This window comes from Motacilla alba, chromosome 27 (assembly GCF_015832195.1).
Source record: "Motacilla alba alba isolate MOTALB_02 chromosome 27, Motacilla_alba_V1.0_pri, whole genome shotgun sequence".
NCBI lineage: Eukaryota > Metazoa > Chordata > Aves > Passeriformes > Motacillidae > Motacilla > Motacilla alba.
This window is the reverse complement of record NC_052042.1, coordinates 4,611,508-4,631,752: the sequence shown is the minus strand read 5'-3', so window position 1 is coordinate 4,631,752 and position 20,245 is coordinate 4,611,508. Positions and strand designations below refer to the sequence as shown.

At 67.6% G+C, this 20,245-nt stretch overlaps 3 protein-coding genes across 8 annotated transcripts; 1 reads left to right on the top strand and 2 right to left on the bottom strand.

Annotated features, from left to right (window-relative positions):
- Positions 1-800: 800 nt before the first annotated feature.
- GNGT2 (G protein subunit gamma transducin 2) lies at positions 801-4,441 on the bottom strand. The gene is made up of 3 exons (XM_038163430.1): positions 4,281-4,441; positions 3,815-3,910; positions 801-1,979 (listed from the first exon to the last, which is right to left on the bottom strand). The coding sequence occupies exons 2-3, from the start codon at positions 3,896-3,898 to the stop codon at positions 1,854-1,856; spliced, it is 210 nt and encodes a 69-aa protein (XP_038019358.1). The 5' UTR covers positions 3,899-3,910; positions 4,281-4,441; the 3' UTR covers positions 801-1,853.
- Positions 4,442-5,687: 1,246 nt separating this feature from the next.
- ABI3 (ABI family member 3) lies at positions 5,688-11,396 on the top strand. 2 transcript variants are annotated; one of them, XM_038163410.1, is made up of 8 exons: positions 5,688-6,092; positions 7,057-7,224; positions 7,909-8,085; positions 9,194-9,279; positions 9,760-9,855; positions 10,308-10,531; positions 10,641-10,763; positions 11,073-11,396. In XM_038163410.1, the coding sequence occupies exons 1-7, from the start codon at positions 5,976-5,978 to the stop codon at positions 10,757-10,759; spliced, it is 987 nt and encodes a 328-aa protein (XP_038019338.1). In that variant the 5' UTR covers positions 5,688-5,975; the 3' UTR covers positions 10,760-10,763; positions 11,073-11,396. The 2 variants fall into 2 exon arrangements, with proteins under 2 accessions (XP_038019338.1, XP_038019339.1); XM_038163411.1 differs by having other exon boundaries at positions 11,045-11,396.
- A 409-nt stretch (positions 11,397-11,805) lies between these two features.
- PHOSPHO1 (phosphoethanolamine/phosphocholine phosphatase 1) lies at positions 11,806-18,904 on the bottom strand. Of its 5 annotated transcripts, none has more exons than XM_038163422.1 (3): positions 18,741-18,904; positions 14,998-15,157; positions 11,806-13,790 (listed from the first exon to the last, which is right to left on the bottom strand). In XM_038163422.1, the coding sequence occupies exons 2-3, from the start codon at positions 15,040-15,042 to the stop codon at positions 13,038-13,040; spliced, it is 798 nt and encodes a 265-aa protein (XP_038019350.1). In that variant the 5' UTR covers positions 15,043-15,157; positions 18,741-18,904; the 3' UTR covers positions 11,806-13,037. The 5 variants fall into 5 exon arrangements, with proteins under 5 accessions (XP_038019350.1, XP_038019349.1, XP_038019353.1 ...); XM_038163421.1 differs by having other exon boundaries at positions 14,998-15,066; XM_038163425.1 differs by lacking the exon at positions 18,741-18,904 and adding an exon at positions 15,439-15,984 and having other exon boundaries at positions 14,998-15,066.
- Positions 18,905-20,245: the final 1,341 nt, after the last annotated feature.

The following is a 20,245-nucleotide window of genomic DNA, read 5'->3' as shown; positions in this document are numbered from 1 at the left end:
CTACATCTGCTGTCACTCTCGCAATATCGCGTTTCTATTGGCTGAGACCTTTCTTTGTACCGCCTCCCACTTCAGCAATCCCCTTGGAGAGGGTTCGCGCCCTCCGCTCTCCACCGCTGATTGGCTGAGCGGATGTCACTCTGCCATTCCCGCGTTGCTATTGGCTAGGAGCACACTTTGGCCCGCCTCCCCCTCAGCAGCCCGGAGCCCTCATGGCGGGTTCGAGGCCTCACGACGCTGCGCGGCCCCTGCGGCCCTGCCCCGAGGCGCTGTGAGCCGGCATTGTCCCGAATCCCCTCAGAGGCGGCTTAGCCCCCTCTGACGCACGTTTCCTGCCCTTTAACGTCGATTAGCGGGTCAATCCCCTCCGGCCGCGGCCCGGTTATCGCCCCGGATTAGGGGCAGCTCAGGCCCCGGAGGAGCTGATCACCTCAAGACCAGGAATATACGATTTTCTTTTAAACCTAAATAGCCCGGAATTGTGTTGAAGCGGTGGCCAGGAGAAAAAGCAGCACCTTTGGGTGCGCCCCAAATTAATTACGGAGCATCTCGCATTCAGCTCCATCATCCCCCAAATAAACCCCACCAACTCCATCCAAAAATAGGATTCCCACCCACGGTGCACCCGTGTTTTAAAGACAAAAAAAAAAAAGTATTGGAGCATTAAAAGAATAACGTCACAAGGCGCCTCTTGGGACTGCGAGATCTGCCGCTGTGGCAAATAAAATCCACTTTGGAGCGAGAACAAAGCCCAACTATTCTGTCTTTCGGAGAGTGTTTCCTGCAAGAAACAGAGGCCGTGGCGGTGCTGGCGGGTTTATTGAGCATCTGCGAGCAAGAACAAAACCACCTCGATTTGGGCTCTTGTGGGGTGCTTTGGGGCCAGGGAGGGCAGGGCAGGGGCTCTGGCTGCAGGGGTGGCTCCCTGCTTGGGGAAAATCCACTTTTTCCATCTTCTCCTCCCGTTTTTAGGGCGTCCGGAGCGCCTTTGCCCCGCGGCGAGGCTGAGCAGGGGTCCGGAGGCAGGAAAACCGCTCCGGGTGGGATCCAGAGGGATTTCCTCGGGATTTAACCGGGCTGGGGGAACAGGAGGAGTGGGAGAGGGCTGGGGACAGCGCCCTGAGGCACCCAGAAATTCAAATTATTGCTGCCTCTCGTTTGGGACGATGGCCTTGGGGCGGTTTTGGGAGCGTTTTCCCCAAGATTAAATGAAAAAAAAAAATCAATTTTTTTTCCCTGGGAATGGATTTTTTAAAAAGCAAAGCGGCTCCAAACAGCAAGCCTACCCCACTGAGTTAGGAGCTGGCGGTGCCTCGGGGTTTTCCTGTGGAGCAGGGGATTAAATTCATCCCAAAACCGCCCTGGGAGCAGCAGCCCCGTGTGCTCGGGGACGGCTCCAGGTGACACCGCGGGCACACGCCGATTTTCCAGGGGTTTTCCAGAGGGGCAGGCGAGACCTGGAGGAGGTGCTGGGGGCATCTCCCTCCTTCCAGCCCATCCCCGCTGGAACCCCGGGGAAGGGAGGGCGGCAGCTCTGGGATCTTTGGGATAAAGGACAAAGCCGGGATCCCCGGGAGGCTCGGAGCCGCCGCAGCTCGGTGTTTCCCCCATCCACGCCCCGAAAATGCAGAAGTTTTGCTTTTTTCTCTCGTGGGAAACCAAAGCTCAGCTGCGGCGCCCCGGCGGCTGCGGGGGGGGTGGTGCTTTTGGGGTTTTTTGCTTTGTTGGTGCTTTTTTTCCTTCTTCTTCTCCTTTTGCTGCCCTTTCGCTGCGCTAGGGTTCGGTGCCGGGCCGGCCAGAGGTCAGACTAGCGGGGAAGCAGGAGCCTGCCGACAGTCCTGGGGGCTCGGGGGTCAGCTGATGGTGCAGCCGCCCTTCTCCTTGAAGGGGTTCTTGTCCTCGGGCACGCCCTTGAGCAGCGGGTCCTCGCCCGCCATGGACTCGATGTACTCCTTGATCTCCTTGCCCGTCTTGGAGACCTGCCCGGGGCGAGACGCTGGCAGTGCGGGGGGATCCGCACCCGGAGCTCCGCATCCCAGGGGATCCGCACCCCAGGGGATCTGCCCTGGGGATCCGCACCCGGGGCTCCGCACCCCAGGGGATCCGCATCCCAGGGGATCTGCCCTGGGATCCGCACCCGGAGCTCCGCATCCCAGGGGATCCGCATCCCAGGGGATCTGCCCTAGGGATCCGCACCCGGGGGTCTGCACCCCAGGGGATCCGCATCCCAGGGGATCTGCCCTGGGGATCCGCACCCGGGGCTCCGCATCCTAGGGGATCTGCCCTGGGATCCGCACCCGGAGCTCCGCATCCCAGGGGCTCCGCATCCCAGGGGATCTGCCCTAGGGATCCGCACCCGGGGGTCTGCACCCCAGGGGATCCGCATCCCAGGGGATCTGCCCTGGGGATCCGCAACAGGGGATCTGCACCCAGGGGATCTGCCCTGGGGATCCGCACCCAGGGCTCCACATCCCAGGGGATCTGCCCTAGGGATCCGCAACAGGGGATCTGCACCCAGGGGTCTGCACCCCAGGGGATCTGCCCTGGGGATCTGCACCCAGGGGTCCGCACCCGGGGGTCCGCAACAGGGGGATCTACCCCGGGGATCTGCCCTGGGGATCTGCACCAGGGGATCTGTACCTGGGGATCTGCACCCAAGGGATTTGCACCCAAGGGATCCACAACAGGGGGATCTACCCTGGGGATCTACCCCAGGGATCCGCACCCGAGGGATCTGCACCGGGGGATCTGTACCCAGGGGTCCGCACCCCAGGGGATTTGCCCTGGGGATCCGCTCCCGGGGGTCTGCACCCCAGGGGATCTGCACCGGGGGATCTGTACCCAGGGATCCGCAACAGGGGGATCTGCACCGGGGGATCTACCCCGGGGATCCACACCTGAGGGATCTGCACCGGGGGATCCGCACCGGGGGATCCGCACCGGGGGATCCGCACCGGGGGATCTACCCCGGGGATCCGCACCCCAGGGGATCTGTACCCGAGGATCTACCCCGGGGATCCACAACAGGGGGATCTGCACCGGGGGGATCCGCACCCGGGGGTCCGCACCCCAGGGCAGATCCCCTGGGGATCCACAACGGGGGGATCTGCACCCGGGATCTACCCCGGGGATCTGCAATAGGGGGATCCACACTGGGGATCTGTACCCAGGGATCTGCACACCGGGGATCTGCACCGGGGATCTGCCCAGGGGGATGCACACCAGGTCCGGCCTGGGGCTGGGGAGCAGGACACCATGGACCTGGGATGGGGCATCCCTAAACTACCCCTGGGGCATCCCAAAACCAGAGCATCCCATAACCACCCTTGAGGTGTGCCAGAACCATCCGTGGGGCATCCAGAAACCACCCCTGGGGCATCCCAAATAACCCCTGGGGTGTCCCAGAGCATCCCGGAGCTTTAGGGGCAGCGTGGGTGCCCCTGCCTGCCTTTGGGGGCAGCGTGGGTGCTGTGGGGGCAGTGTGGGTGCTTTGGGGGCAGCGTGGGTGCGGTGGGGGCAGTGTGGGTGCTGTGGGGGCAGTGTGGGTGCGGTGGGGGCAGTGTGGGTGCTTTGGGGGTGCCCCTGCCTGGCTTTAGGGGCAGCATGGGTGCTGTGGGGGCAGTGTGGGTGCTTTTGGGGTGCTCCTGCGTGGCATTAGGGGCAGTGTGGGTGCTGTGGGGGCAGTGTGGGTGCTCCTGCCTGGCTTTGGGGGCAGCGTGGGTGGGTTTCAGGCCCTGGGGTCCCTTCCCTTCCCTCGAGGAAGCACAGCCTCGCTCGGGTGGCCGCGCTGCCCTGGGTGCAGTGAGGAACTCACCATCTGCCTCTCGTTCTTCACCTCCTTCTTCAGCTGGTCCAGCTCCATCTTCAGCAGCTCCTTCTCGGTCATGTCCTGAGCCATTGTGCCCTGGAACTGAGGGACAGCTGATTGTTGGGATTACTGCTGTGTGCCAGCAGGATTGTGACCCCCCGGTGTCCCTGACCGGTGCCTGGAACACCTTCCCAGCTCTCCTAAGGAATTAAACACATTTCAGCTTTCCTTTCCTGCAGCTTTTTACAGCAGGCTCCTCCGTCGCCCTCAGCTCCACTACCCGCACTCCCCTCCAACCTTTGGGACCGTGCAGGTTGAGGAAACCCGACTCTTTTCCCCAAAAAACCCCGTGGCCCGCGTGCCCCGTGCTCCTCTCCGCGCCCACGCGTCCCTGGGGACACCGCCAGCGCCGGCAGCTCCCGAACCCGGGGGGAAGCGGCTCCCGGTGCCCTGGGGGAGCAGAGGCACTCACCTGGGGGCCGGGGGCCGCCCCTGCGCGCCGGGGGGCTCAGAGCCCCATGGAGGGGACAGGACGGGACAGGACAGAGAGGCGGCCGCGGCGGGCTCTGCGCGGTCCCGCAGGCAGCAGATGTCTTGGCTCCTAAGCTGATAATGGACTCAGCGGCCTAAGCCGGTCAGGTGTTGGGAATTAGCCCCAAAGCCCGGCCTAATCGGGCTGGGCCGGGGCACGAGGGGCGGGTGGGGTCCGGCCGGGGCAGCCGGGGAGCCCCTGGGTCGTGCGCGGGGCGGCCGAGCCTGCCCAGAGCCCGGAGCCTGCCCGGAGCGGCGGGAGTGACCACAGGAGTGACCCTGGGAGTGACCACTGAGAGTGATCTCGGGAGTGACCCCGGGAGTGACCCCTGGGAGTGACCACGGGAGTGACCCCTGGGAGTGACCCCGGAAGTGACCACAGGAGTGACCAGGGGAGTGACCCCTGAGAGTGACCCCGGGAGTGACCCCGGGAGTGACCCTGGGAGTGACCCTGGGAGAGATCTCTGGGAGTGACCCCTGAGACTGACCCGGGGAGTGACCATTGAGAGTGACCCTGGGAGTGACCCTGGGAGTGACCACTGGGAATGACCCCAGGAGTGACCTTGGGAGTGACCCCTGAGACTGACCCTGGGAAAGATCTCTTGGAGTGATCCCGGGAGTGACCCTGGGACTGCCCACCAGCACTGACCCCGGGAGTGACCCCTGGGAGTGACCCCGGGAGAGATCTCTGGGAGTGACCTTGGGAGTGACCGCTGGGATTGACCGCTGAGAGTGACCTTGGGAGTGACCCCGGGAGTGACCGCTGGGAGTGACCCCGGCACTGCCCCCGGCACTGCCCCCGGCACTGACCGCTGGGGGTCCCGGCAGCTTCCCCCGGGTTGTGCGGGGCCCGGGCCGAGGGCAGCTCCGTGCCGGTGCCGGGGCTGTGAGGAGCGGGAGCGGAGGAAATCCATCACTTCCCTCGGGATGGGCTCCGGAAGGGCCCGGCCCCGGCGCCGGGGACAGAGCCCGGGAGGCCCCGGCGAAGCACCTGGGGCTGGAGGAGGAGCCGGGGAGAGGCCGGCGGGGCTTTCCAGGCCCCGGGAAAGCGGGAATTTCCTGCGGCCTCGCCCGCGGGGGTGTGAAACGCGCCCAGCGAAGGACGCGCTGTCCCCAGGCAGAGGGCTCCGGCACCTCGGGGGTCACCGGGCGCGTCCCTGCCGGCTGCCCGGGAGGGGCGCCTGGCACCGGGAGCATCCCGGGATCCGAGAACATTCCCTTCCTTTGCCTCCGCCGGGCGGGCGGGGCGCGCAGCCGAGGGCAGCGGGAGCTGCGGGCGGTCCTGGATGTGCCCGGCCCCGGCAGGGCGGCGGCGGCTCGGGGGTGGTGGGCGCAGGTGGCACAGAGGGGGGGTCGGGATGAATTTGGGGCCGGGATCCTCCTGGGGTCGGGATCTTTGTGGGGTCACTCGCCGTGACTCACATCCTTCCCCGCTGCCGTCCCCGCCACGGCCCGCGGCTGTCCCCACGGCCGGGGCCCCGCGGCTTCCTCCCCGCCGGCCCCCCGCTTGTCCCTGGCAGGGCGGGGTGTCCCTCGGGGGGACGGGGACACCGCGGCGCCCGCGGGCCCTGCGTCAGCACCGGCAGCGGCTTCAAAACGCGCAGCGGGGAAGGAAGTGGGAGCCGAGGCCGGCGCGATGTCGGAGCTGGAGCGGCTGCGGCAGAGCGACATCCCCGCGGGCCGGCAGCGGCTGCGGGAGCAGCACGGCAACCTGCTGCGGGTGGCCGACTACTGCCACAGCAACTACCTGCAGGTCAGGGCCGGGCCGGGGGCGATGCCAGCCCCGCGGGGCGGCCGCTGGAGCCGAGCCCCGGGAGCCCCAGCATCCCCGCGGGCTCCCGGCCGCTGCCCCTGCCGCGTTCTCCCCGTGCCTTGGCCTCTCCTCTGCTCCCCAGCAGCTCTGGCGGGGTTTGGGGTGCGGGGGGGTTCCCCCGGGGTTGGTGCCGCTGGAGAAGCGCTGGGAGAGGGCTGGGGCCAGGTGCGTGTCACAGGGGCTGGGGGTGGCACCTGGCAGGGCCTGCACATGCAGGGCGAGCGGGGAGCTCTGCTGGTGCATCGCTTGTCCTCGTCCTCTTCCTCATCCTCATCCTCATCCTCATCCTCATCCTCATCCTCATCCTCTTCCTCTTCCTCGTCCTCTTCCTCATCCTCATCCTCATCCTCATCCTCATCCTCATCCTCATCCTCATCCTCCTTGTTCTCCTCCTCCTCCTCCTCCCTGCCTGGCTCACGGAGGGCCGGGGGAAGGAGCCTGGGAGATGGAGTCAGAGGGAAAATGCCCGCCCTGGCCCTGCCTGCCGGGCAGGGGTCCCCGTGGGCCGGGCCCGGAGCCAGCGGGGCAGAACCGAGGGGAAATGAGCCGAGCTATTCCGGGGCCGAGAGCCCCGGCACGGCTGAACCGAGGGGAAATGAGCCGAGCTATTCCGGGGCCGAGAGCCCCGGCATGGCTGAGCCCCGGCACGGCTGAGCCCCGGCACGGCTGCTGCCACCGCAGCTGTCCCACACGTGGCTCCTCTGGCTGTCCCCAGGGGTGGCCGCAGGCTGAGCCGGGCACTCCGTGACCCCCGGAATCCTCCGGGACGCCGTTCCCGGCAGGAATCCCGGGGACCCCCAGGGTCCCCCCGGAGCCGGGGCGAGTCTGAGGCATTTGGAAAGCAGAAGGAAACAGCTGCGGTGGCGGGGAGGGCTCGTCCCACGGGCGGCTCTGTCCCCTGCAGGCCAGCGACAAGAGGAAGGCGCTGGAGGAGACGATGGCTCTGAGCACGCAGTCCCTGGCCAGCGTCACCTACCAGGTCAGCAGCCTGGCCACCGCCTTCTTGCGCCTGCTGGACCTGCAGGCGGCCCAGCTGCGCCGGGTGGAGGCTGACATCGCCTGCGTGGCACAGGTGGGACCGGCCTGGGGGACCCTGGGCTGGGGACGAGGGCCCTAGGTGGCTCCGGGGTCCGGAGACCCCCCCTGAGCACTGGGAATGCAGGACACCCCCAGGGTGGGCAGGAATTGGTCTGGGGGCGTTTTCCTGTCACACCTGCCAATCCCAAACTGTCCCAAATTGGGAGTGGGAGCTCAGAGCGCTGGTCTGGCTGCCACACTGTCCCCAAGCCATGCTGGAGCCTGGCCTCGTCCTCCTGGAGCTTGGGGACACTGCTGCAGAGTCCCGTGGCCACCCAGAGCTTGGGGACACTGCTGAAGGGTCCCGTGGCCACCCTTGGGGACACTGCTGCAGGGTCTTGTGGCCACCCAGAGCTTGGGGACACTGCTGCGGGGTCCTGTGGCCACCCATCCTCTTCCTGTGGCCACCTGGAGCCTGTGCAGCCACGGGAGGGGACAGGACCCTGTGGCCTCTGGAAGCAGCAGGGGAGCAGCTCGGGGGGTGGCTGAGCCCCTCCTGTCCCCATTCCCTGCCGTGGGGCGGGTGGGTGACATCGGGGCAGCGGTGGGGCACAGCAGGGGCGATCCCTGTCGCAGTCCTGTCCCCTGGGGCAGGGACGCGGGGCTGGCAGGGACGGTGGCGCCGGGGGGAGCGGGGGGAGCCTGGGAGGGGACTCTGGGGACAGTGTCACCTCGGCAGAGCGTGGACATCCACAAGGAGAAGGTGTCGCGCCGCGAGATCGGCGCGCTGACCGTCACCAAGAGGTTCCCGAGCTGCCAGAAGGTCGTGGCCCCCCCGGACCCCCCCGTGCTGGAGCCTTACTACAGGAAACCCCTCAACTTCAGCGCGCTGGACGACGTCGGCCACGGGGTCAAGGTGGGGCCCCGCAGGGGGCTTGGGTGGCATCTGTCAGTCCCCAGTGTCCCCTGGGGGTGCACGGGGGTCTCAGACCCCTCCTCCAGTGGGGTCTGTCCGTGCCCGCTCAGCTTTGGGGGCCTGGCACCCCACAGAGCCTTTCCCAGCTCTGAGAGGTGTCCACAGGATGGGTTTGGGGTCTCAGAGCCCCTTGGAGCCTTTCCCAGCTCTGGAGACCCCACAGGAGGGGTTTGGGGTCTCACAGCCCCAGAGACCCTTCCCTACCGGAGAAAACCCCCGCAGGAGGGGTTTGGAAGCCTTGCAGCTCCTTTGATCCTTTCCCACTCCAGGAGGCACCCGCGGGATGGGTTTTGGAGCCCCACGGATCCTCCCCCACTGCAGAAATCCCCCATGGGAGGGCTCAGAGGCCTCCCGGCCCCACAGATCCTCCCCCACTCCGGAAACCCCCCCGGGAGCGCTCGGAGGCTCCCGGCCCCGCCGGGCCGGGGAAGCGGTGCCGCGGGGGCCGCGGTTCCCACGGCGCCGCCGCCTCGGGGCCGCCCCCGCAGCCCCGGCTCCTTCCGCTCGCTGCCGGGCCGGGGCTGCTCCCCGGGGGGAACACACGGCCCCGGGGTGCCCGAGGGCACGGGGCAGGGATGGCACCCGCATGTGTCCCCGTGTCCGTGTGTCACCGTGTCCGTGTGTCCCCGTGTCCGTGTGTCACCGTGTCCCTGTGTCCCGTGTCCGTGTGTCCCTGTGTCCCGTGTCCGTGTGTCCCCGTGCCCGTGTGTCCCTGTGTCCCGTGTCCGTGTGTCCCCATGCCCGTGTGTCCCCGTGTCCGAGTGTCACCGTGTCCGTGTGTCCCCGTGCCCGTGTGTCACCGTGTCGATGTGTCCCCGTGTCCGTGTGTCCCCATGTCCCTGTGTCCCTGTGTCCCGTGTCCGTGTGTCCCCGTGCCCGTGTGTCCCCGTGTCCGTGTGTCACCGTGTCCGTGTGTCCCCGTGCCCGTGTGTCACCGTGTCGATGTGTCCCCGTGTCCGTGTGTCCCCATGTCCCTGTGTCCATGTGTCCCCGTGCCCGTGTGTCCCGTGCCCGTGTGTCACCGTGTCCGTGTGTCCCCGTGCCGCAGGACACCAGCACGCAGCTGTCCCGCACCGGCACCCTGGCTCGGAAAAGCACCAAATCCTGCTCGGCGCAGGCTGCGGGAACGCTGGGGTGAGACGGGCTCTGCTGTCACCAAGGGGTGGTGGCACGTGGCGTGGGCTCTGCCAGGGTCCCCTCCCTTCCCATCCCATCCGAACCTGTTCATCCCATGGATCCCATCCCATTGATCCCAACCCATCCCGTCCTGTCCCATTGATCCAATTGATCCCATGGATCTCATTGATCCCGTTGATCCCATTCCAACCCACTGATCCCAACCCATGGATCTCATGGATCCCATGGATCCCATCCCATTGATCCCATTGATCCCGTTGATCCCATCCCATGGATCCCATCCCATCCCACTGATCCCATCCCACTGATCTCATCCAATCCAATCAATCTCATCCCGTTGGATGAGATCCCATGGATCTCATTGATCCCATTGATCCCATTGATCCCATCCCATCCAATCCCACTGATCCCATGGATCCAATCCCACTGATCCCACGGATCCCATCCCACCCCACTGACCCCGTCCCGTCCCCGCAGGAGGAGCGGCCGTGTCCCCGAGCCCGTGCAGCCGCCCGTGGTCCCCGCGGGGAAGCTCCCGAGCAGCTCCTGCGGCTCCTCCCCGCAGCCCCTCAGGTACCGGGGCAGCTCCCGGTGCTCGGGTTTGGGGAAAAAAACGGGGTTTGGGGGAAAAACGGGTTTGGGGGAAAAAATGGGGTTTAGGGGAAAAAAACGGGGTTTGGGGGAAAAACGGGGTTTGGGGGAAAAACGGGGTTTAGGGGGAAAACGGGTTTGGGGGAAAAAAACGTGTTTGGGGGATTCGCTGCCCTGGCAGGGCTCGAGTGCAGGGCAAGGGTGGCCTTTGGGGAGAGGGGAACGGTGGGAAATGATGATGGGAAATGATGGGAATGATGGGAATGATGGGAAACGGGGCACGGGGTGGGAGGAAAGGGGGCACGGCGTGGGGAAGGGCTCGCACGGCTGCGGAGTCCCGTGCCACACGGTGCCACCTTGTCCTGGCACGGGACAGTGCCTGTGCTCAGGGTGGGGACACAGGGATCCCCCCCGACACTGCTGCTCCCCCCCAGCTCCAGCGGGGCCCCGGCAGCTCCTGGGGACGGAATTCCTGCCCCGCCACCACCGCCAGGGCCACCCCTGCTGGCACCGTCCCCGCCGGGGCCACCCCCTCCTGCCACTGCCATCCCACCTCCACCGCCCCTCCCTGGGGACCTGCTGCCACCCCTCCCTGGGGACCTCCTGCCACCCCTCCCTGGGGACCTGGCAGTGCCCCCACTGGATCTCCCACCCCCAGGTGAGTGCTCAGTGCTCCGGGGGGGTGACAGGGGCTCGGGGGGCAGGGTGTGACCTATCCCCATCCATCCCTGACCCTCCATCCCTCACCGTTTTTGGGGCTTTCGCAGCCCCCGATGACCTGGAGCTGCCGCCACCCCCCTCAGCTGTGCCTGACTTTGGGGACCTGGCCCTGCCACCGCCACCAGCCGCAGAGGACCCCCCGTGGGCCCCGGGCAGCTACCTGTAGAAAGGTACCAAGGGTCCCCAACCCCTGGAGAGGGGCACCGAGGGTCCCAACCCCCTGGGTCCCCTGGCCCAGCCCCTGCCCAGCACACAGAGCCCCCTGCCACGCCACGGCCGCTCTTGTCCCCTGTGCCGGCCGGTCCTGTGCCCTCGGTGGCTCCATGTCCCTGTCCCCATCCCGTGCCCTCGGTGGCTCCATGTCCCTGTCCCCATCCCGTGCCCTCGGTGGCTCCATGTCCCTGTCCCCATCCCGCAGCGGTGGCTCCATGTCCCTGTCCCCGTCCCTCAGCGGTGTCCCCGCTCCCGTCCCACGGCAGGAGGACACCGAGCTGTGCCGGGAGCCGCTGTCGGTCTCGTCGTTGCCGGGGCCCCGCGCCCGCCGCGCCTCGGGGCTCCTCGGGATTTCGGCTGCGGCCCCGCCGGGAATGCCCGGGGATCGCGGCCGGGCCGGGGGCACGGCTGGCACAGCTTCCAGAACATTCCCGCTCTGCCCCGGGCCTCCCTGGGAGGGCTCGGAGCCGGGACACGGAGCTGGGAACGCGGCAGCGCGGGAGCTGATCCCGGGGGACAGCCCTGCATCCCTGAGCTGGATCCCTGAGCTGGATCCCCGAGCTGGATCCCAACCCTGCATCCCCGAGCTGGATCCCAGCCCTGCATCCCCGAGCTGGATCCCAGCCCTGGATTCCAATCCTACATCCCAGCCCTGCATCCCAGCTCTGCATCCCAGACCTGGATTCCAGCCCTGTATCCCAGCCCTGAATCCCAGCCCTGGATCTCAGTCCTGCATCCCAAACCTGGATCCCAAGCCTTCATCCCGGCTCTGCATCCCAGCTCAGAACAGAACCCTGGGCACGGAGCAGAGCCCGCTGTCCCCGTGGGCTCCAGGGACGCTCCAGCCCCAAAACCCCACCCCGGTGTCCCCCGCCCGTCCCCCGCCCTCCCCGCGCTGCCGCGGCCCGAGGAGCGGCGGCCGCGCTCGGCGCAGCTCGGAGCCGCCCCGGCCCGCCTGGAGCCCGCGCCGCGTTTTCTGCAACACGGAGAAATCTCTGCTTCTGTCGCTCGGGTTCGTGTCTTTAATCCATGGCTTTGGGTCCCGCGCGGTCCCGGGGAGGGCGCGGCGCGGACGGGGAACAGCTCGGGGCTGCTTTGGTTATTTCCTATCGGGGTTTGGGGTTCCGAGGGTTCGGGGCAGCCGGGGCCGCCCCCGGGGGCCGGTAAGGCTGTGGATAAACCCGGGATAAACCCGGGATAAATCCAGGAGGAGCCAACCCCAGGGAGCAGCGGCTGCTGGAGCTGCCCCTGCAGAGTGCAATTAGAAGGGGTAATTAATTAATACTGCGGTGGGGAGGGGGACACGGGCGGGGAGGGGGGGTTGGCCACTGGGGAAGTGTCCCCCGGGGGGTGGTGGCACCTCTGGGGGAGTGTCCCCCGGGGGGTGGTGGCACCTCGCAGGTGCCCGGGACAGGGGGAATTGACCCTGCCTGGGGCGGGAGGGGCCCTGCGCGACCCAGGGGACGGCTCGGGGCAGGGAGGGGACTCGGGGACACCGCGGGGACACCGCGGGAGGGGAGCGGGGCTGGCAGGGGCGAGGCCGGGCCCCGCTCCCCTGTGGCTCCCGTGCCCGGGCGGGATGGGGCTGCAGGGGCTCTGCCCCCTTCCCGGAGCCCGCCCGGTGCTCCCGGCACGGTTCAGCCCGAGAAGGAACCCAGGGACAGCGAACCCCGGAGCAAGGCTTGGAGGAGTGTGGGGGGCCAGGGAGCGGGGATTCCCAGCTGGAATTCCCAGCGGGATCAGGAGCCCAGGGAGCAGGGATTTCCTATCCAGGATTCCCAGCGGGATCAGGAGCCCAGGGAGCAGGGATTTCCTATCCAGGATTCCCAGCGGGATCAGGAGCCCAGGGAGCAGGGATTTCCTATCCAGGATTCCCAGCGGGATCAGGAGCCCAGGGAGCAGGGATTTCCCAGCCGGAATTCCCAGCGGGATCAGGAGCCCAGGGCCAGGCAGGCCAGCGGGAGGATGGCAGGAGCAGGGACGTGCCCAGCCCGCGGGGAGCCGGCTGCTGGATTTTTAGGAATTCTCTTTCGAGGCCAAAAGGGAAAGGAAGCAAAACTCCGCCAGAAATCCCCGTCAGGTCGGCGAAGGGCGCGGGGGCCGGCTGTGCCGCGGCGGCGTGGCCGGCAGGGCCAGGGGCCTGCAGAAAGCGCTTCGCTGGCCAGGAACGGAGCTGGGAAAGGCAGGAGAAGATCCCGGGAGCGGCGCCGAGCCCGGAGCCGCCGCGCCCCTCAGCATTTCCTGCGGAGCAGCTCCTGCAGGTACCGCGCCACCTCCGCCGCCGACTCCCAGGGCACCACGGCGGCCTGGAACGCGCCGGGCTGCTTCTCCTGGCTCTCCTGGATCAGCCTGTGCATGGGGTAGCCCTTCCTGGGGAAAGCCACGTCCGCCGCCGTCAGAGTCCCGGCCGGGCAGAAGTCGTTGGCGCCGTCCCCGACGTAGAAGACGCGCTGGAACTCCACGTCCTCGCGCGCCCGCTCCGCCAGGTACTCGGCCAGGATCTTCCTCTTGCACATGTTGGGCGGGCACTGCAGGCACTTGTGGCTGTGGTAGGGCCCCAGCGTGAGCACGCCGCGCCGGTCGAAGCCGGCCGGGTTGCTGAAGACCTTGCGGAAGAGCGAGCGCGCGCCGGCCGCGCGCAGCTTGGCCTCGATGCCGAAGGTGTTGGCGTCGGAGATGAGCACCAGCTCGAAGAGCTCCTGGTGCTTGGAGAGGAGCTGGAAGAGCTCGGCCATGCCGGGGGTCAGCGGGATGTTCTCGTAGACGGCGCGGAGCTCGGCGGGGCGCACGCCCTGCTCGCCCAGGAAGGCCAGCACGCGCCGCATGTGCTCGTTGTAGGAGCCGTCGCGCGGGCTCTGCCGCAGCGGCTCGGGCAGCGCCCGGCCCCGCACCACCGAGTCGTCGCTGTTCTCGTCCACGATGGTCTCGTCGAAGTCGAACACCAGCAGGAACCGCGGCGGCCGCGCGCCGGCCATGCCCACGCCCTGCGGGGGACGGACAGACAGACCCACTGTCACTGGGGTGTGGGACAGACAGACCCACTGTCATTGGGGTGTGGGACAGACAGACCCACTGTCATTGGGACAGACAGACCCACTGTCACTGGGGTGTGGGATGGACAGACCCCACTGTTGCTGGGACAGACAGACCCACTGTCATTGGGGTGTGGGACAGACAGACCTCACTGTTGCTGGGACAGACAGACCCACTGTCATTGGGGTGTGGGATGGACAGACCCCACTGTTACTGGGTGCGGGACAGACAGACCCACTGTCATTGGGACAGACAGACCCCGCTGGCATTGGGACAGACTCCACTGTCATTGGGGTGTGGGACAGACAGACCCCGCTGGCATTGGGGTGTGGGACAGACAGACCTCACTGTTGTGGGGACAGACAGACCCCGCTGTTACTGGGGTGTGGGACAGACAGACCTCACTGTTGTGGGGACAGACAGACCCTGCTGTCCTTGGGCCGTGCTGGCACCGGCCGTTCCCAGTCCCTGCCAGGGAGGCCAAACCCCGCGGGTCCCGGGACCTGGTGGCCACCACCGGGCCCCCCCCCGGGGCTGCCTGATGACCCAGCCGGGCCGGGAGGGGTTAATCCCGTGCCAGGCCCGGCCCCAAAGGCTCATCCCGCCCATAAAGGGCTCGCCCTGGCGGGCTAATCCGGGCCGGAGGTCACTGTGCCGAGAGGGGACAGCAGGTCCCGGGATCAGGGGATTTCCGGCCTTGGGAAAGAGCTCCGGGATCAGCGAGGCCGCCCTTGGACCCGGCACAGGGGGGTGACAGCCGGCGGTGACAGCCCAGCCTGGTCCTGCTGTGCCACCTCGGGGACAGCGGGTGACAGCCTGGGGGGTCAGGTGGCATTTCAGGGATGAGTTCCCCCCCCCGAGGGTGGAACCAGCCCCGGCGCAGCTCCCCAGGGAACGGCCCCGTTCCCAAGGCCCCAGGGATGCCCGGGGTGGGATTTTGGGGTGTCCTGCAGGGCTGGACCATCCTGGGGGATCCCTCCCGGCTCAGGACATTCCCTGAACCCCAAACCAGCCTGTCCTGGCACCCCCCCCGCTCCCCCCCAGCCCTTCCCGGCCGCTCCAGGCTGGAATTCTGCACCTTGGGGACACGACCCCCCTGGCCGGGGGTGGGGAGGTGACAGAGGTGACCCGGGGCCGGGCAGAGCCGGTGGCACTGACCTTAAACAGGCATGGGAGCCCCACGCCCTGGCAGCACCTCCTCATGCTGGCACCATCCCGGGGCGAGGGCTGCGGAGCACAGAAAAGAGGGAATTCCGTCAATCCCGGGGCTTTTCCCGGGATATTCCCGAGTTCCGGAGCTTCTGTCCCGGGGGGGGAGCTGGGGGAGAGCAGAGCCCGTTAAAAGGCGCCGATCCCTCCTGATTCCCCGAGAGGGCGGCGAGGGGACGGCAAAAAAATAAAAAACGGGGGGAAAACCCAAAACAAACAAACAAACAAAAAAACAACCCAAAAAAAACCCCAAAAAAACCCACCCCAAATAACCGGGAATAGCAAAAAAAAAAAAAAAAAATGGGAATAGCAAAAAAACCCCGGGAGCAGCGGCCCTGCTCCAACCCCCCCAGCCCGATTTTCCTGCAGGGTAATTCCTCAGGGGCGTTCCTTTGGGTGGATTCTCCCGGAATGACCCCAAGGCGGAATTCTGCCGACCCCTGGTGGTCCGCGGCCAGGGGAAACCTGCCCAAAATCGCTCTGCCGCCTGGGAATTCGGGAATTGCCGCTGGGAATTGGGGCCGGGCACCGCCAGCTCGGCTCAGCCGGCCCGGGAGGATCCCGGGGATTTGTCACCGGCAGCAGGAAGGTGATTTGTGGGGGATTTGGTTGGATCCGAGCCCGGCTCCCGGCTATTTTGGGCACAAACACGATCCGTGACTCGGCTGGAATAAAAACCCCGCGGCACCTGGCGCGGGGAAACGGAGCCCAGGGTGGAACCCGGGCTGGAAAATGTGGAAAAATCCCTTTTTTTGTGAGGCCTGGAACCACACGCTGGGTGTTTCTCTGCTAAAAAAAGCCTTCAGGACTCGAGGGTTTATTTACAGACAGAATCCGGAGCCAAACAACGCCGCAGCCAGGCTGGGAGCGGCTCCCAAAGCCGGAGAGACGGAAAAAAAAAAGGGATTGAACAGGAAAGAGGAACTGGAATTTTGGTCACTGCTTTGGTCACTGCCAGCAGCGAGGAAAGAATTTGGGATGAAGCCTCGGGTGGTGCTGGGAGGCAGGGAAAGAGCCCTGGGGACACCGGGGTGGGGGCAGCGTGGGCCCGGGGAGGGAAACTGCCCCAAAAATCTCCTCTGGGCCCGCGGGTTGGGGTTTGTGGGGTGGGGAAAGTTCCAGGGGAAGAAGTTGGGGTTTTGGGGCAGGTGAGGTCAGGCAGAGCCCCCCGGGCTCCTCTGGGCTCACCCCGAGCTCCGACACCGACAGGACCGGCCCGGATTTCAGCCCCGCTCCCGCAGCAATTCCCCCCTCCCGGCTCTCCCGGGACTGCCCCCGCTGCTCCAAATCCCTGGAAACTCCACCTGAGCCTCCCTGGCCCGGTGTCCCCCTCCCCGGGCAGGGCAGAGCCAGCGGGACGGTCCCGCGGCATTTCTGGGAAAGCGCTGATCCCGGGACGGCGCGACAATCCCGGGCCCGTCTCCCGGGAGGAGCTCGGAGCATCCCCAGATGCGGCTGCAGGAGCTGCTCCCGCAAAACCGGCTCTAAAACAACCCCAAACCCGCCCCAAACCCGGCCCCAAACCTGTCCCGAAACCTGTCCCAAAACAACCCCAAACCCACCCCAAACCCGGCCCCAAAACAACACCAAACCTGGCCCCAATTCGGCCCCAAACCTCTCGCAAAACAACCCCAAACCCGCCCCAAAACCGGTCCCAAAACAACACCAAACCCGGCCCCAATTCGGCCCCAAACCTCTCCCAAAACAACCCCAAACCCGCCCCAAAACCGGTCCCAAAACAACCCCAAACCCGCCCCAAACCAGCGTTGTCTGGGGGTTGAGTCCCAGCGCGTTATTTCGGGATTGAAATCCTCTGAGGGCCGGGGGAGCTCCTGGCATCCCAAAAGCCCCAAAATCCTCGGGGTACGGGAAGGGAAACCCCACCCCAATAAAGCCGAGCTCAGCCGGAGCGGGGGCTGCGATTCCCAGCTCCAGCCGGATCCCGCTCCCACGGGAGGGGAAAAAACAACTCAGGGAATCCGCGGGACCCCAAGGAACCCACGGACACCCCCGGGCGGCCCCGAGGGGCAGCGGGGAGGGAAATCCCGGCGGGAGCAGATCCCGGGTTTCTGTGCGGGATGGGGCAGCGGGGAGGGAAATCCCGGCGGGAGCAGATCCCGAATTTCGGTGCGGGATGGGGCAGCGGGGAGGGAAATCCCGGCGGGAGCGGATCCCGGTTTCGGTGAGGGATGGGGCAGCGGGGAGGGAAATCCCGGCGGGAGCGGATCCCAGAGTTTGGAGCGGGATGGGGCAGCCGCGAGCTTCTCCCCGCAGATCAAAGGGGCTCCCCTGGGAAGCGAAGCAGCCGCGTTCCCCCCAAAAAGCGCAGCCGGGGGTCGGGAGATAAACGCGGTGATCGCGATAAAGGTTTCAGCTCCCGGCTTTGGGCTGAGGGTGGGAAACGCTTGGGAAATGCCGGGAATCGGTCCCGGCGCGGTTCGTGCCCCGGGTTTGGGGTTTTGGGGATCTCTGTCCCCAGAGCCGACGGAGGAGGGACCGGAGCCGCCCGCGCCCTCCCGGTCCCCGCGGCTTCCCCGAAATCGGCCCCGCCGCGCCCGGTCCCGCCCCGGCACCGGAGAGGAGCGGCCGCGGGGAGCCGGGACCGGGAGCCGCTCCCGGAGCCGGGAAGTGCCGCGCCTGGAAGTGCCGGGATACCGGGAGCGTTCCCGGGGCAGCGGCGCTCAGCCCGCGGCGCTCTCTGCCCGTGCCCGGTGCGGAGGTTTTGAACCCCATAGCCGATTTTGGTGCTGGAATATTCGGGTTTGTAACGAACTCAAACCCAGCTCCTGCCCTCGAGAGAATCCCAGCTCCGGGGCGGAATTCCCGGGAAACCGAGCGGGGGGAGCCCCGAAAGCCGCGAGGGGAGAAGAACCGGCACCGGGACGCGATCGCGCCGCCGCTGGAATTAGACCCGACCCGCTGCGAGCCCCGGCTCCCGAAAGAGGAGAAGCTGCGGGGATGAACGAGACCCCCGGGAGGCAGCGCCCGGAGCCGGTCCCGCCAGCCCCGGGGCCCCTCGTCCCTCCCCGGGCTCCGCTCTCCCCCCGAATTCCCGGGCACGGGCACGGGCAGAGCGTTCCGGGTCACCTCGGGTGACGGGGCTGCTCCGCTTTTCCCGGTGTTTGTTTTTCCTGCCGGGAATCCGCGGCGTCACCGCAGCCCCGGTTCGGCCCCGGAACGCGGCGGTTCGGGGGATCCAGCCCCGGATCCCGGATCCCGCCGCGGCCGTGGCACCGGACCGGCAGCGGCTGCGGCTCCGGTACCGGCACAGACCCTCCCTGAGCTCCGCGGATCCTCCCGGTACCGGCGGGGCTGAATCGCGGCCGCTCCGTGCCCGGGCGGCACCTCTCGGTACCGGCAGCAGCCGCAGCGGTACCGACAGGGTCACACAGGCTGGGGACCACCCGGTACCGGCACCATCCGCCCCAGTCCCGGCAGGGTCCAGCCTATCAGGACCCCCCTGTACCGGCAGGAGCCGCCGCGGTACCGGCAGGGTCGAACCGTATCGGTACCCCCGGTACCGGCACCATTCGCTCGGCTCCAGGCAGGATCCCGCCGGGGGGAGACCCCCGGTACCGGTACCATCCTATCCCGGCAGGGTCGTACCGGCGGGAACCCGCCGGTACCGGCAGCAGCCGTAGCGGATCCGGCATCTCCCGGTACCGCGGCGGTGCCGCCTCTCGCCTCCTTACCGGGTCGGAACCTGCCGGGAGCGCCCGGTCCGCCCCGGTGTCGGAGCGTGCGGGGGCGGCGCGGGGGCAGCCCGGGCTCGGGGCCGCTCCGGGGCCGGTTCGGTGCCGGTGCCGCCGCCGGCGCTGCCGCGAGCGCGGCGCCTTTAAGGCGACGCCACCGGGGCCGAGCGGAGCCGCCGCAGTGCGCCGACGTCATCGCCCGCGCAGCCAATGGGAGCTCAGCTTCCTCGCCGCGGAGGGGCGGGGCCGGCCCAGGCCGCGCCCCCTTCCCGAGGGGCGGGGGGAGCGCCCCGCGCGGGTCCCGCCGCCCCCGCGCGCTGCCAAAAGTTGCCAAATCGGGAAAAACCAACAAAAACCCGGCACCCCCCGGGAACCGCTCCGGTGCCGTGGAACCGAAGCCGTTCGGTGGGAGGGGTTCTGCCCGCGACGCCAAGCGCGGCGCCGAGCGAGAAAAACGCCCGAATTGTCCCCAAAATAACGGCGGGGACGGGCGGGCGGCGCGGCCGCAGCGGGCGCGGTCCCCGCGCTAATTCGGGAGCCGGGACGGGCAATTGCAGGGTGGCGGTGCCAGGACAGCGCCGCGGGCTCCGCGCCCCGCCCGGGCTCCGCCGCTATCGCGGGGCCGCAGGAGCCGCCGAGATAAAAATACCGGCAGCGCCCTCGGGACCACCGGAGCGCGGAACCGGCAGCGCCCTCGGGGCACCGGGAGCGCGGAACCGGGAGCGCCCTCGGGACCACCGGAGCGCGGAACCGGGCAGCGCCCTCGGGACCACCGGAGCGCGGAACCGGCAGCGCCCTCGGGACCACCGGAGCGCGGAACCGGGAGCCAAAGCCCGGCCCTGCTCGGGGCTTTTGGTGGTTTTTAATTAGAAGCGCCCGGGGATGGGGGGGGCGCGGCCGGGATTCCAGAGGTCGGGAAGAGCCGCCGGGGTCGCTGCCCCCGGCCGGGGCTGGCGGTGCCACGCTGTCCCCGTGCCGGCGGCAGAGCCGCAGAAGTCGGGATTTTGCCGGTTTGGGGAAAGTTCAGTGGCAGAGCGGAGCTCGGAGCGAGCCCGGGACCGGCCCTGGCTGCCCCCGGCCGGAGGCGCCGACCCTCCGGGAGAATGCCGGGGAGAACGCCGGGGAATCCCTTCAGGGAATTCTTTCAGGGAACTCTTTCAGGGAATTCTTTCAGGGAACTCTTTCAGGGAATTCTTTCTCCCCTCCTCAGCCTGGGACTCTCCGGCTCTCCCCGGACCTTTCCCGGCCCTGGAGCCGCTCCGAGCGGGAGAATCCAAAGGGGGAATTCCCCGCCGGCTCCTGCCCCTTCCCGGCGGGATCCAGCGGGGCAAAGACCGTCCGGGATTGTCCCGGACCCATCCCGGGATCACCCCGGACCCATCCCGGGCTCATCCCGAACCCATCCCAGACCCATCCCGGACCGTCCCGGGCTCATCCGGAACCCATCCTGGACCATCCCGACATTATCCCAGATCCATCCCGGACCCATCCCGGACCATCCCGGG

Coding starts and splice junctions, on each gene's coding strand:
- GNGT2 (XM_038163430.1), bottom strand. CDS start 3,898: ATGGCTCAGGACATGACCGAGAAGGAGCTGCTGAAGATGGAGCTGGAC. Junction 1,980..3,814: donor TGAAGAACGAGAGGCAGATG/GTGAGTTCCTCA, acceptor CGCCCCGGGCAG/GTCTCCAAGACGGGCAAGGA.
- ABI3 (XM_038163410.1), top strand. CDS start 5,976: ATGTCGGAGCTGGAGCGGCTGCGGCAGAGCGACATCCCCGCGGGCCGG. Junction 7,225..7,908: donor ACATCGCCTGCGTGGCACAG/GTGGGACCGGCC, acceptor TCACCTCGGCAG/AGCGTGGACATCCACAAGGA. Junction 9,280..9,759: donor CAGGCTGCGGGAACGCTGGG/GTGAGACGGGCT, acceptor CCGTCCCCGCAG/GAGGAGCGGCCGTGTCCCCG.
- PHOSPHO1 (XM_038163422.1), bottom strand. CDS start 15,042: ATGAGGAGGTGCTGCCAGGGCGTGGGGCTCCCATGCCTGTTTAAG. Junction 13,791..14,997: donor GGCTCCCATGCCTGTTTAAG/GTCAGTGCCACC, acceptor CGTCCCCCGCAG/GGCGTGGGCATGGCCGGCGC.